This window comes from Physella acuta, unplaced genomic scaffold (assembly GCF_028476545.2).
Source record: "Physella acuta isolate Inbredline_101_S28 unplaced genomic scaffold, ASM2847654v3 ptg000727l, whole genome shotgun sequence".
NCBI classification, from domain to species: Eukaryota; Metazoa; Mollusca; class Gastropoda; family Physidae; genus Physella; species Physella acuta.
This window is the reverse complement of record NW_026732245.1, coordinates 396,807-412,681: the sequence shown is the minus strand read 5'-3', so window position 1 is coordinate 412,681 and position 15,875 is coordinate 396,807. Positions and strand designations below refer to the sequence as shown.

General features: G+C 42.6%; 1 protein-coding gene across 2 annotated transcripts in view; it reads left to right on the top strand.

Annotated features, from left to right (window-relative positions):
- The first annotated feature begins 1,427 nt into the window (after positions 1-1,427).
- The window catches only part of LOC131950000 (dual 3',5'-cyclic-AMP and -GMP phosphodiesterase 11), a 178,726-nt gene continuing 164,278 nt past the window's right edge, over positions 1,428-15,875 (top strand). For both annotated transcript variants that reach the window (XM_059311994.1, XM_059311993.1), the window contains exon 1: positions 1,428-3,353. In XM_059311994.1, coding sequence (XP_059167977.1) covers positions 2,598-3,353 — 756 coding nt within the window. In that variant the 5' untranslated portion in view covers positions 1,428-2,597. The remainder of the gene's footprint in view (positions 3,354-15,875) is intronic.

The following is a 15,875-nucleotide window of genomic DNA, read 5'->3' as shown; positions in this document are numbered from 1 at the left end:
AACTAGGCGTTTTTCTTCTGATCATTAAATTACCACCTCACAAATCGTAAAATGGCTTTAATGGGTTAATTGTCTCAATTTGGTTTGTTTTTTTAAAAATTCGCACTTGTAACTTCATATAGATCTACATCTGTTTCAATGTGATACAAACAATACGCAGATATGTTCTTAAAACTAATTATCTATGCCAGTGTGTTCAAAGTTTGTTATCGTTCTTTCCGTTGTTACTTTTTCAACATGGATGGATAATTCAGAGTACCAAATTCGAAGCCAACTATTTACACGGTTGTTTCCCTTCAGCCACCGTAATATTAACTCCCCTTAATTTTACTATTAACACAGCTATTCCCCTTGAATTTAATTTTAAAAAAAAAAGTCACATTCGTTACCATTCATACCCCTATTTTTCCATGCTGCACATCCGCATTAAAGTTTAACCCCCCTTCCCCGCATGGAATTTCTCTTTATCGGTTATGAAAATTACACTGAAATATAATAGACTGGATATAAAGGGTATTAAAATATAACTTTTAAATTAAAATGCAATGTCAGCTTAATAGAAGCTATCTGGAGGCACTATGTACACATATTTGTGGGTGTAACAGTGTGGGCGCTTCACATTCCTTTTTTTTTTTAACCTAGTGCAGGAAAGACACGCTTTAAAACTTTCTAATGAAAATATATAAAGATTCTAATTAAATAAACCACACCTGCTGCAGTACCGAATAGTGCATGTGGAGGTTAGGCTCCTACAAGTTATTTAACATATATGTGGTGTGGCATATGAGATTTTTTCTTTCTGTTATGTCATTGTCAACTTGTCTTAATTTTAAAAAAAATCTTAAGAATGTCACTGGGATATTATTACATGACTGTCTGCAAACTATTATTGCTAGGAAAGTACAGGGCAGTAGTGTATTTTGAATTCGATTCAATTTGACACATGTAAACAACAACACAATCTAGTTAAGTAATCAGGTTAAAGTAAAATAGTAGCAGTTGGAGAATTAATTTAATCGACAAGATCTCGATTCTAGATTCTAGTCAATCTAGTACTAGAATCTAGATCTAGATCTAGATCTAGAATCTAGCTCGGCCTTAAAACTACTGAAAAAAAATATCAGTTATTCGTTTAAATTTCATTAGAAATACGAAGTAATCTCTAGTTTTAAGTGTGTTCCTTCACAGTGGCCTCATTTTAATAAATTATATTTAGCACAGCCGTGTTTGTTGTCATAGTCCGCCATAAAGTGTGTAGATCTTGAACGTAAAAAACAAAATAGTCTATACCCCACCACTTTAACCGAACACACCCCCTCTGTTTATATCACGTGGTTTTATAAGCAACCAATGGTCGCTATCGTTACTAACAAGCATTTTAGGAATTCATGAGAAATCTGTGAATCGCGCGCCAGTTTGATGAAAGAAAAAAAAAATAACAGGAAATAGAAAATTAAAATACGTTTGGGGGTCGCCACGGGTGAAGCGTTGGCCCAACATGTTGCTACGGTGTTTTCTAGCCTTGGAGTAGTGACGTAGACCACAGTGGCGGTAGCACGGCCACCGAACGTGTCGGTAGAAGCTATCGCCTTTTCTTGGACGTTGTAACGGGGTTTTTCGCCAAGCAGACGGGCTGGGATCGATGAGTTATCAAGCCGGTGAAAGGCGCAGACGCGAAATAGTCTGCCCGAGAAATAGCACAACGGGCCCCACGTTTTCCTTTCTTATACACAAACCGGTGTCTTGTTATTTTAATTTTTTTCCCTTCTTCAACGCAGGTGTGCGACAGTACTTTGATCAAACGTGTGGGGTTATCCTTGAGGAAAAGTAGGTTCGCTGTCTTGTTAGACAACAAATGCATGTGGATTCCTATTATGGACAAGTTGTAAATCAAGCGCCGATTTTCTTACGTTTATTTTATTAGGCCAAGTACTCTCGTGAAATGTAAACGGTGTATTGATCATAGTGCTAGCAGTATACTGATATAGGGCGAGCTGTTTGCTGAAGGGAATAACTGTACAGTGTATATAAATATAAACCTAGGCCTACCGACCTGTGAAGGATTTTTTTTTTTAAACACGGATCTATGTGTAGTGCTGTAGTGTTGGAGGATAGTGTACACATTCACAGCCGTGTAAGTTGACTTTCACTCGGTGTTTTGTTATTTTGTCATGTAACTAGTCTAGCCTCGTCTAGCGGGGGAGAAAGTGTTGTCGGAAACACAATTCGAACAAGTAAAACGGTTAGATGTGTGATCGCTGAGCTCGCCCTTGCCTCGCATCGATTGGTCGCGAGTTTGATTCATTACTCGCACTAATAGGTTCCCCAACTCACGCGAACACTCCCCCAGTCACAGTGTCGCTCGCAGATCTGTCAAACTGGATTCAAATCGCGACAAACCAGCAAGCAGCAATATCGGTTCATCCGGTGCACAGAGGGTCCCCAGCTCCATCGGCGGGGGTATTCCTGCCGCATCCCTAGCCGGACCCGGCGGTGAGTCGAGCGCTCGTTCGGTCACATCTCCGAGCCCGGGAACTTTACAGCAGAGTTTCGCCAATGTTCGGGGCGGGAATTCCCCGTGGGGCTTTCGTAGTCGCATGTCCCGAGGGACGAGCTATGCTGTAAACAGGATGAGCACGTCTGGTGCAGGTGTGTACCAGCACCACGGGGGAGGCGTGGACAATGACGACGACGATCTGCGCCAGGAGTACGACACCATGGAGCGCTGGCTGGACGAGCACCCCGAGTTCGTCCACGACTACTTCGCCAGGAAGGCCAGGAAAAGCATGGTGGACGGGTGGCTGATCGCACACGCGCTGTCCGGGGCAGACAACCTCAGCACCTCCAGTGCCAGCTCAAACTCCAGGACTAGCTCGGGCGCCAACACGCCCGTCAGGAAAATCTCCGCCCAGGAGTTTGAAAGGGGTGGGATTCTCAACCCTATAATCTCAACGGTCGACGGGCTGCCTACGTTTCTGGGGCCCTCGGCCTCGTCCACCCCCACACAGGCCAAATGCCGGAGACGGTCAAAGAGCGAGCTGAAGGCCCTGGACGAGAAGGAGCTGATGCACGAGCTGGTCATGGATATCTGCAACGACCTGGACGTGACCAGCCTCTGCTTCAAGATCCTCCAGAACCTCTGCATCCTGCTCAACGCTGACCGCTGCTCGCTCTTCCTGGTCAAGGGGACCGGGGAGAAGTACCTGGCCTCCAAGCTCTTCGACGTCACGTGCGATTCCGAGTTCGAAACCGTCAGCGACCGGGAGGACGAGATACGGATACCTTTAGGGACAGGGATAGCCGGCTATGTGGCTAAGATGGGGGAGGTGGTCAACATACCGGACGCCTACCAGGTCAGTCTATTTTTTATTTTGTTTTGACGGTGCAAAAAATACACATTTTGTTCACAGCTATACCACATCACTCAACTAGCTTTAAGGTTAGGTTAAGTGCTTTAAGAAAATAGTTACGATTTAGTTTGGGCTTGTTTAGATGAAGAAGCCGAATATGATTTAGCAAACATTGCCATAAATAGTCTGTACTGCCGAATATGAACATGATTTATTGCAACTAATGCCGACTCAGTTTGTGTGCGTATGTGTCTGTATGTGTGTGCGTATGTGTCTGTTTGTGTGTGTATGTGTGTGTATGTGTATGTATGCGTGTGTGTGTGTAGAGCGAGAAAGCGAATTGCAAAAAAAATAAAATATTATTAAAACAGCCGAGGCTAGGATGATAAATGTGTGACTTGTCAAATTCTGTCAGGTTGGTTTCATCATTAACGCGAAATTTATCTTTGGAAATAAAAAGGAAGAAAAAAAAAACAAACAACCAACCCTGCAAACATTTGAACAGTTGTCATGGAAACGCGTATCAAGTTTCAACTGTTGAAATCAATAGATTATGTTTTTTATGCAGGCCTTCCCTGGACACGGGTATTGTTCGTAGCCCGCGCGTCTATGCACACAATTTTCGTGTCAAAGATTAAGCGATTCGTTGTTCAGATAGCTGTATGCACACACTACTTCTTCTATTAAAACAAAAACCTTTTCTTTGGACAATTACGTCAATTAAATTTTTACCACTACTTGCGTGCTTTTTCCTAGGCGAGATTTATTTATAGATGCCCATCTCTAGCTCCTGTTTTGTAAGAGCGGTGTGGACTGATGTGTAGAAATTGATTTAGTTGTCTGGGTGGATGTTCTATTTTAATGAATGAACGCAGGCATTGTCTAAGGCCGGCGACGCAAGTTGTGTTCAAAGTGCAAGCTGACAAGCCTGTCTGATCGCATCTGGTCTTGGTACGCGCCGTTTTACCTGGCCAGGCTTGAAGAAGCTGCAGCTTCAAATAAGATTTAAAGCGCTGCTAATTATTTTTAAAAGAATTTGTTTTTTTATATGCTAGGCTATGATAAAAATAAAATGTGTGATAACAATCAAAAGATCTAAACCAAACTTTATGGCGTGCTTTATAGGGAGGAGGGGGGGGGGGGGGGGTGGCATAACTCTACAATATTACGATGTTAGGTTTTTTTCCGTGTGTTACAAATTTCATTGCGTTGTGCTTTCATGTTATGTTATGGCGTTTGATCAAAACAGTGTGTCGTAATACACAGCTCTAACTAAATAAAACTGTTTTCACTGTAAACTTTTTCAAATAAAAAAACCCCCTCACATAAGCATTATATTTAAACTAAAAAATTCTACACAAACATGACATTTAAGCAGAACATCTAACCTAAAGTAAAGTGTAATCATGTTCAAAGTAGTTCTATGTATGTATCTCTTGTTTGCCAATGTGTATAGTGAATGCCTACGTGTCCAAATACAGTGTGCAATGTCAAGGTTTGTCAACATGCTGTTTGTCTGTTTACATTTACCATAAACGAGTTGATCACTACGAATTCAGGCCGCTATAATATTATTACATCATACGTGCTAGCTGTTGCATAAGTGTGGACACACCTGGATTCTGCAAGCCAACTGTCGCACACCTACAGCTATCGGCTGCTGCTTTGACCAATCAGGGATTATATTGCTTCACACACGATCGGCTGGTGTTGTTTTTATATTAGCAGACGAGATGATGTCCAAGGGTGATGCCACGTTAAGCCGATTTTTTTGTCTTTCTCATAACATCACGCGGTCTAAAAAAAAAAAAAAAAAAAAAAATATTATTAATAAAACTCCCCCCCTCCCCCCTCCACACTTATAAAATAACGTAACAAAAGTTCATCCCCTCCTGCAAAACAATAACGCTAACGAGATTTATCACTTATAAAAAAATAATGTGTGTATTTACGAAATACTTAATATATGCTTCAAATACATTAACGCTAACGAGATTTATCATTTTTTTAAATACTTGGTGTATTTATGAAATACTTAATATATGCTTCAAATACATAATCTATGCTTTGTCACACATTACCCCCTTCCCAACCCACCCTCTTAAAATGTAGCTACAATTTCACCAAATTTCGAACCACCTACTATTGTCGACCCCCATGAATCAACAAACATTGTAAAATTACCACAGGTATTAATCCTTTTTATTTTGTTTGTTGCTGACGTTAAAGTGTAAGGGATTTAAATTTATTTTTTTAGAAGGTGCAGTGGAGGGGGGGGGGGGGGTATTTTGGTACCACTCATGGTGACGCCCCTACCTAGTCCTTCACCGTCCTTGTCCACACCGCGACATTTTGTCCACACTAGGACAGGAACGTTTATTTACGTGGCGACATTGCCGCGAGTGAATTATGATCAATAGCAAAATAATCGCGCGGAGAATTTGACTCTCGCCCCGTAGCCTCCACTGAATGTGATCAATATCGGACCTTAACCAAGTACAACGGTTAAGAATAGTTTCAAAGCAAAGATATATTTTTTTTATCAACGTAGTCAAAGAAGGCAAGTCGGGTCCCTATGTAAACCCGCAGCTAGGGAGGTTAAATCGTGTAGAATAAATATGAACCAAACACAAGGGGAGAAATGTGTGGAGCCAGATTTTTCTACTTTTGTTGACGGCGAGAATAGGGCTTTCACCTATAAGGTACTTACAGTACGGCTATTTTTAGAACAGAGTGGAGTGGAGGTTCCTGCAAGGTTGGTAAAACAACAATAGAAATAGTTTTGTAGCACAGATACAAAGTAAAATATTTGCAAAGCAGGTTGGCCTAGTAAGAACATTATGAAAACCACAAATATATGCGTAATATTTTTTAAAAAGCTGTTTTAACGAGGGAGGGGCGGTATACAATTTTTAAAGTGTTTTCCAAAATGGACAACAATAGCACATTTTTCTGTTTTTTGAATAGCCATTTAAATACATATTCTTTCTGTTTTCACTCGATAATAAGTCTATTCTGTGAGTCAGATTTTTTTATACAGGTTGTATGTATCTTCCTTATCATGGATGGCCCTTTTCTTCCTTATCATGGATGGCCCTTTTCTTCCTTATCATGGATGGCCCTTTTCTTCCATACCACGGATGGCCCTTTCTATTGCCAGACGTCTACCGCTGATGTCCAGAGTTTCTTTCAGACTTTTTTCCCTGGGGGCAGGGGGGCACTTGAAACTTCAAAGGGGGGTATATAGAATATATATTTGCTATTTAAATTAATATATTTTCTATGTCTTCGTGGGGTGGGGGTAGGTATTTGACGTGCTACAGGGGGGAGGATAAATTGCTTGAAAGAAACACTACTATAATGTCGTCCTTTCGTCTACCAACCATTGGACGTTTTAACACTGGCGTGTGTTCCCCTTGTATCAGACCCGGCCAGACCTCTGCATACGCTTGTTGCTGTAATCTCTAGCTAGATATCCCTCAACTTTTGTATAGGAAACAGCCGGTATGTTTCGAATCCCCACTTCCTCTCCCCCCCTTCCCCCCCCCCCCCCCCCCCAATGAGTGGTTTGACGTCAATACCCAAATCTGTTTCCTTTCCGCCAAGTATTGTATTAAAATAAATAATTGGATTATCAGAAAAATCAAGCCAGTTGAATTAACGGCTCAAGTGGTTCGCCAGCTGTCGATTGAATTACCTTGTGAATTTCATCAACTCTTGGTGAATTTCGTCAGCGTCCTGTGAATTTTTAATTTCAATCATACTTGTGAGGGTGTGTGTCGTTACTCGGTTGTTGAATATCTTCGCTCTTCAACACCCGGCGAGTTTCGTCATCACTCGGCGAATTTCGCTATCAATCGCTGAATTTCATTATTCGGTGAATTTCGTCATCACTCGGCGAATTTTTAATTCAAGGTCCCTGTATCAGAGGCGTAGCGACCCTTCCCGGCGCCCGGGGACAAACTTTCAATTTGGCGCCCCCCTCGGGATCAACCTTTCAATTTTCGATTTGCACCCCCCCTCAAACTTTCTATTTGCACCCGCCCTCATATTATATATATATATATATATATATATATATATATATATATATATATATATATATATATATATATATATATATATATATATATATATATATATATATATATATGTGAGATTTTAATTTGTTTTTCCAACCCATTTTGGCGCCCCCTAAGGTCGGCGCCCGGCGACATATGTACCCCCCCTGCCCCCCCCCCCCCCTTCGCTACGCCTCTGCCCTGTATTGGTCTTAATATTTGAGTCCTAGATCTAGATCTGAAACCAAGTCAGTAACGACACTACTAAAAATAAAAAAGATCCTCTAATATTCAACTTCTATTACCATTCAACCGCCATCTGAATTGTTCTGCAACGCCAGATTAAACTGGTAAATTGTCTCCCCTCGTTCAGCCTATGATCACGACCCCCCCCCCTCCCCCAACTTATGAAATAACGTAACTAAAGTTCACCCCCTTCTGCAAAACAATAACGCTTACGAGATTTATCATTTTTTTTGTTTGTATAAATAATTTGTGTATTTACGAAATACTTAAAATATATAAAAATACATAATCAATGCTTTCAGAGTTTCTTCCAGGCATCTCTTCGGGGGGGGGGGGGCGTCCGAAGCCCCTCCCTCCCCCCCCCCCCGAAATTTTTTTATCGCCCCCCCCGAACGAAATGAAATTTATATAATTTATATAGAAAATATATACTTTTAACAGTGTCCGCCCCCCGAAGAAAGTCTACCGCCCCCCCCCCCGAAAATTTCAAGTGCCCCCCCCCCCCCGGAGAAAAAAGTCTGGAAGAAACACTGAATGCTTTGTCACACATTACCCCCTTCCCACCCCGCCCTCTTAAAATGTAGCTACAACTTCACCAAATTTCGAACCACCTACTATTGTCGACCCCCATAAATCAACAAAAATTTAAAAATACCACATGTATTAATACTTTTTATTTTGTTTGTTACTGACGTTAAAATGTAAGGGATTTAAATTTTTTTTTAGAAGGTGCAGTGGAGGGGGGGGGTATTTTGGTACTACTCATGGTGACGCCCCTACCTAGTCCTTCACCGTCCTTGTCCACACCGCGACATTTTGTCCACACTAGGACAGGAACGTTTATTTACGTGGCGACATTGCCGCGAGTGAATTATGATCAATAGCAAAATAATCGCGCGGAGAATTTGACTCTCGCCCCGTAGCCTCCACTGAATGTGATCAATATCGGACCTTAACCAAGTACAACGGTTAAGAATAGTTTCAAAGCAAAGATATATTTTTTTTATCAACGTAGTCAAAGAAGGCAAGTCGGGTCCCTATGTAAACCCGCAGCTAGGGAGGTTAAATCGTGTAGAATAAATATGAACCAAACACAAGGAGAAATGTGTGGAGCCAGATTATTCTACTTTTGTTGACGGCGAGAATAGGGCTTTCACCTATAAGGTACTTACAGTACGGCTATTTTTAGAACAGAGTGGAGGGGAGGTTCCTGCAAGGTTGGTAAAACAACAATAGAAATAGTTTTGTAGCACAGATACAAAGTAAAATATTTGCAAAGCAGGTTGGCCTAGTAAGAACATTATGAAAACCACAAATATATGCGTAATATTTTTTAAAAAGCTGTTTTAACGAGGGAGGGGCGGTATACAATTTTTAAAGTGTTTTCCAAAATGGACAACAATAGCACATTTTTCTGTTTTTTGAATAGCCATTTAAATACATATTCTTTCTGTTTTCACTCGATAATAAGTCTATTCTGTGAGTCAGATTTTTTTATACAGGTTGTATGTATCTTCCTTATCATGGATGGCCCTTTTCTTCCTTATCATGGATGGCCCTTTTCTTCCTTATCATGGATGGCCCTTTTCTTCCATACCACGGATGGCCCTTTCTATTGCCAGACGTCTACCGCTGATGTCCAGAGTTTCTTTCAGACTTTTTTCCCTGGGGGCAGGGGGGCACTTGAAACTTCAAAGGGGGGTATATAGAATATATATTTGCTATTTAAATTAATATATTTTCTATGTCTTCGTGGGGTGGGGGTAGGTATTCGACGTGCTACAGGGGGGAGGATAAATTGCTTGAAAGAAACACTACTATAATGTCGTCCTTTCGTCTACCAACCATTGGACGTTTTAACACTGGCGTGTGTTCCCCTTGTATCAGACCCGGCCAGACCTCTGCATACGCTTGTTGCTGTAATCTCTAGCTAGATATCCCTCAACTTTTGTATAGGAAACAGCCGGTATGTTTCGAATCCCCACTTCCTCTCCCCCCCTTCCCCCCCCCCCCCCCAATGAGTGGTTTGACGTCAATACCCAAATCTGTTTCCTTTCCGCCAAGTATTGTATTAAAATAAATAATTGGATTATCAGAAAAATCAAGCCAGTTGAATTAACGGCTCAAGTGGTTCGCCAGCTGTCGATTGAATTACCTTGTGAATTTCATCAACTCTTGGTGAATTTCGTCAGCGTCCTGTGAATTTTTAATTTCAATCATACTTGTGAGGGTGTGTGTCGTTACTCGGTTGTTGAATATCTTCGCTCTTCAACACCCGGCGAGTTTCGTCATCACTCGGCGAATTTCGCTATCAATCGCTGAATTTCATTATTCGGTGAATTTCGTCATCACTCGGCGAATTTTTAATTCAAGGTCCCTGTATCAGAGGCGTAGCGACCCTTCCCGGCGCCCGGGGACAAACTTTCAATTTGGCGCCCCCCTCGGGATCAACCTTTCAATTTTCGATTTGCACCCCCCCTCAAACTTTCTATTTGCACCCGCCCTCATATTATATATATATATATATATATATATATATATATATATATATATATATATATATATATATATATATATATATATATATATATATATATATATATATATATATATATATATATATGTGAGATTTTAATTTGTTTTTCCAACCCATTTTGGCGCCCCCTAAGGTCGGCGCCCGGCGACATATGTACCCCCCCTGCCCCCCCCCCCCCCCTTCGCTACGCCTCTGCCCTGTATTGGTCTTAATATTTGAGTCCTAGATCTAGATCTGAAACCAAGTCAGTAACGACACTACTAAAAATAAAAAAGATCCTCTAATATTCAACTTCTATTACCATTCAACCGCCATCTGAATTGTTCTGCAACGCCAGATTAAACTGGTAAATTGTCTCCCCTCGTTCAGCCTATGATCACGACCCCCCCCCCCTCCCCCCCCCCCCCCAAACAACTAATCCGTTCCTCCTGTTGACAGTCCCCGTTTGGACAGGCTACAACCTCAGACATTGGCCGAGCTCTGGAACCTGATGGCGGGGGCTAAAAATACATCCCCCCTTCCCCAACACCGAAAAAAAAAACCGCCTCGACTCAAGCAGACGACTTGTTAAGGTTTAAAAGGACATGACGTCATCGTCTTTTTTTTTTTACGTCTGTGACGTCACAAGAAGCAGGCGATTTTGTAGTAAAAACGTGTAAAATTAAATGGAATGTTTTTATTTTTATTTTTTTACTTCTAAAACAAAATCGATGATCTCTGTTTGTCATCATCGTGTGTTTGTCCATAAAATTGTGTGTGGCTGTCGACGGGGGTAAGGTTAAGAAAGTTCGGGAAGACAAGCTCGGCTTAGGAACACACACACACAACAAACTAGGGCACCCTGTACCCCGCGGCTAGTAGGGAACTATCGTGGAACGTGGGAACCGCTGGTGTAGTGATCAAAGTTAGGGTTAAAGGCTTGTGGCACCTGGTTTAACCTTTGACCTTTTGGGTGTCGTAAGGTCACGGGTGACACCAGAAACACGGTCAGATATTTTTATCAAGGAACTGTCCTGTGGGTGGGTCCTGGGTTGGCTCTAATGTTGGGGCTGGTTTGTGTTTTATGGAAATGTGATGTTGGGTTGGTGTGTCTATTTACTGTCCACATGACAGTCCACTCAACCATCCAATCTAGCCAACAATTTATTCCAACAATCTAGACAACAATTTATTACAACAATCTAGACAACAATTTATTCCAACAATCTAGACAACAATTTATTCCTACAATCTAGACAACAATTTATTCCAACAATCTAGCCCACAATTTATTAAAAAAATTTAGCCCACAATTTATTCCAACAATCTAGCCCACAATTTATTCCAACAATCTAGACAATCTAGACAACAGTCTACCAACCATCCATCCACCCAACAATACATCCAACAGTCTTTCTAACCACCCAACCTTCCAACCACCAAACAAATCATTCATCCATCAATCCACCCAACACTCAAAAAATCCACCCAACTATCCGTCAAACATTACTTACAACAATCCATCTAACCACACAACCACCCAACCCTCCAACAATCCATCTAACCACACAACCACACAACCCTCCAACAATCCCTCTAATCACACAACCCTCCAACAATCCCTCTAACCACACAACCCTCCAACAATCCCTCTAACTACACAACCCTCCAACAATCCCTCTAACCACACAACCCTCCAACAATCCCTCTAACCACACAACCCTCCAACAATCCCTCTAATCACACAACCACACAACCCTCCAACAATCCCTCTAACTACACAACCCTCCAACAATCCCTCTAACCACACAACCCTCCAACAATCCCTCTAACCACACAACCCTCCAACAATCCCTCTAATCACACAACCCTCCAACAATCCCTCTAACCACACAACCCTCCAACAATCCCTCTAATCACACAACCCTCCAACAATCCCTCTAACCACACAACCCTCCAACAATCCCTCTAACCACACAACCCTCCAACAATCCCTCTAACCACACAACCCTCCAACAATCCCTCTAACCACACAACCCTCCAACAATCCCTCTAACCACACAACCCTCCAACAATCCCTCTAACCACACAACCACACAACCCTCCAACAATCCCTCTAACCACACAACCCTCCAACAATCCCTCTAACCACACAACCCTCCAACAATCCCTCTAATCACACAACCACACAACCCTCCAACAATCCCTCTAACCACACAACCCTCCAACAATCCCTCTAACCACACAACCCTCCAACAATCCCTCTAATCACACAACCCTCCAACAATCCCTCTAACCACACAACCCTCCAACAATCCCTCTAACCACACAACCCTCCAACAATCCCTCTAATCACACAACCACACAACCCTCCAACAATCCCTCTAACCACACAACCCTCCAACAATCCCTCTAACCACACAACCCTCCAACAATCCCTCTAATCACACAACCACACAACCCTCCAACAATCCCTCTAACCACACAACCCTCCAACAATCCCTCTAACCACACAACCCTCCAACAATCCCTCTAATCACACAACCCTCCAACAATCCCTCTAACCACACAACCCTCCAACAATCCCTCTAACCACACAACCCTCCAACAATCCCTCTAACCACACAACCCTCCAACAATCCCTCTAATCACACAACCCTCCAACAATCCCTCTAACCACACAACCCTCCAACAATCCCTCTAACCACACAACCCTCCAACAATCCCTCTAATCACACAACCACACAACCCTCCAACAATCCCTCTAACCACACAACCCTCCAACAATCCCTCTAACCACACAACCCTCCAACAATCCCTCTAATCACACAACCCTCCAACAATCCCTCTAACCACACAACCCTCCAACAATCCCTCTAACCACACAACCCTCCAACAATCCCTCTAACCACACAACCCTCCAACAATCCCTCTAACCACACAACCCTCCAACAATCCCTCTAATCACACAACCACACAACCCTTCAACAATCCCTCTAACCACACAACCCTCCAACAATCCCTCTAACCACACAACCACACAACCCTCCAACCCTCCAACAATCCCTCTAACCACACAACCCTTTAACAATCCCTCTAACCACACAACCCTCCAACAATCCCTCTAATCACACAACCACACAACCCTTCAACAATCCCTCTAACCACACAACCCTCCAACAATCCCTCTAACCACACAACCCTCCAACCCTCCAACAATCCCTCTAATCACACAACCACACAACCCTTCAACAATCCCTCTAATCACACAACCACACAACCCTTCAACAATCCCTCTAACCACACAACCCTCCAACAATCCCTCTAACCACACAACCCTCCAACCCTCCAACAATCCCTCTAATCACACAACCACACAACCCTTCAACAATCCCTCTAACCACACAACCCTCCAACAATCCCTCTAACCACACAACCCTCCAACCCTCCAACAATCCCTCTAATCACACAACCACACAACCCTTCAACAATCCCTCTAACCACACAACCCTCCAACAATCCCTCTAACCACACAACCCTCCAACCCTCCAACAATCCCTCTAACCACACAACCACACAACCCTCCAACAATCCCTCTAACCACACAACCCTTTAACAATCCCTCTAACCCCACAACCCTCCAACCCTCCCACCTACCCCGCCCCATGTAGTATTAAACACCCATGAAGGGCATCACTCACCATTAGTGGGTAGTTAGCGGACCACTCACCTCCCCTCCACGCGAGTACCGGACCACTCACCTCCCCTCCACGCGTGTAGCGGACCACTCACCGCCCCTCCACCCGTGTATTAGCCCCGAGACGCCCCACGATCGTCCGTCTGGAGCCATTGACGTCATGTCATGCAACCATCTTGAGATACTAACCACCCCCCCCCCCCACCCCTCTTCCATCCCCACCCAACCAAATTTTTTTTATAGCAACATTCAGACGTCACGAACGTACGTTATCCTTCGGGTCATTGATCCAAATTATCTGCACGATAGTCACAGCGACGTGGTTTTAAGCCTTTAATCCGTTAAGGGTTAATCCGTGTTGTTCTTATTTAAATCGCCGTCATGGCCAACTTTTCCTTGTGGTATCGCCACCTTGACCCTTGCAACATTAACATTAGCCTCTGACCATAATCATAACACGGGATTTAATCTTAAACAAAACCCTAAACTTTCTTTTTTAACCCTAATGACGTCACTTAAATGAGGGGGGGGGGGGTGGGGTGGGGTCTCAGACATAACGTAAAAAATAAAAGACGAAATATACTTAATTTGGTTTGGTTTATGATTAACTTATGTGAAGAAGGTGGCGCCATTTTACGGTAAGGATGGGGGGGGGGGGGGTCTGTCTTTTTAAACGATGAATTTTGACAACACACAACACCACGGAAACGACACCAGCGTGAAATCAAACACCACATTGACCTTGTTACATTTCTATGAGAACCCTCCATCTATTGTCTGTGTTGCCCCAACTTGTGCACACACCACACACCGCACGCTTGTCTATTCGATGTTTACTAAATATAAACACAATGAATCTACCACTTCTTGTAGCAGATAGAAGATTGTAAACAAATAAATTTAACTGTCTGTTCAACCCGACCTTTTTATCCAGCACATCTTGACCTAGTTGAGGCCTGGTCTGTCCGCATCTTGTGATCTACTTGTCTCCAAGTTTTGACCTAATGACAGCATTTTGTTTGCGGGTTTTTTTTAAAGCGCCGCAGATGGACGTGCTTGACCTTTTGTGTTTAGTGATGCGTGACTTCTGGTTTATGGGGTTGTGTATGATTGTTTGTTTGTTGTATTGCTGGTGGTGGTGTGCTGGTGTGTGGGTGGTGTGTTGATGTGTAGTGTGTGTTGGCATGTGGTGTTGGTGTGTTGCTGGTAGTGTGTGGTGTTAGTGTGTTAGTGTGTGTTTCTAGAACTAATGAAATTGAATATCTAAGTTGTGTCGTAGATGTATGATGTTTTGTAGTTATATGGTGTGCTGTAGATGTATTCTGTGTTGTAGGTAAATGTTGCTATATGATATTTTGTAGATAAATGGTGTTTTGTGGTTAAATAGTGTGTTGTAGATAGGCTATATGGTGTGTTGTTACAGTATAATGTGTTTCTAATTCTAACCATGGAAGTGTTTTGTATCCCATTTTCTCACTGTGCTTTTGTAAATATTTAGTAGCACCCTATATTTAGCAGCTTCTATATTTTGTAGCCTCCTTTTATTTAGTAGCCTCTATATTTAGTAGCCCATTGCCTTCAGTATCCCCTTGTCTTAGCAGCCCCTATATTTAGTAAGGTCATTGTCTTTAGCAGCCACTATATTCTGTAAGCCCATTGTCTTAGCAGCCCCTATATTCTGTAAGCCCATTGTCTTTAGCAGCCCCTATATTCTGTAAGCCCATTGTCTTAGCAGCCACTATATTCTGTAAGCCCATTGTCTTTAGCAGCCACTATATTCTGTAAGCCCATTGTCTTAGCAGCCCCTATATTCTGTAAGCCCATTGTCCTAGCAGCCCCTATATTCTGTAAGCCCATTGTCTTAGCAGCCCCAATATTCTGTAAGCCCATTGTCTTTAGCAGCCACTATATTCTGTAAGCCCATTGTCTTTAGCAGCCACTATATTCTGTAAGCCCATTGTCTTAGCAGCCCCTATATTCTGTAAGCCCATTGTCTTTAGCAGCCA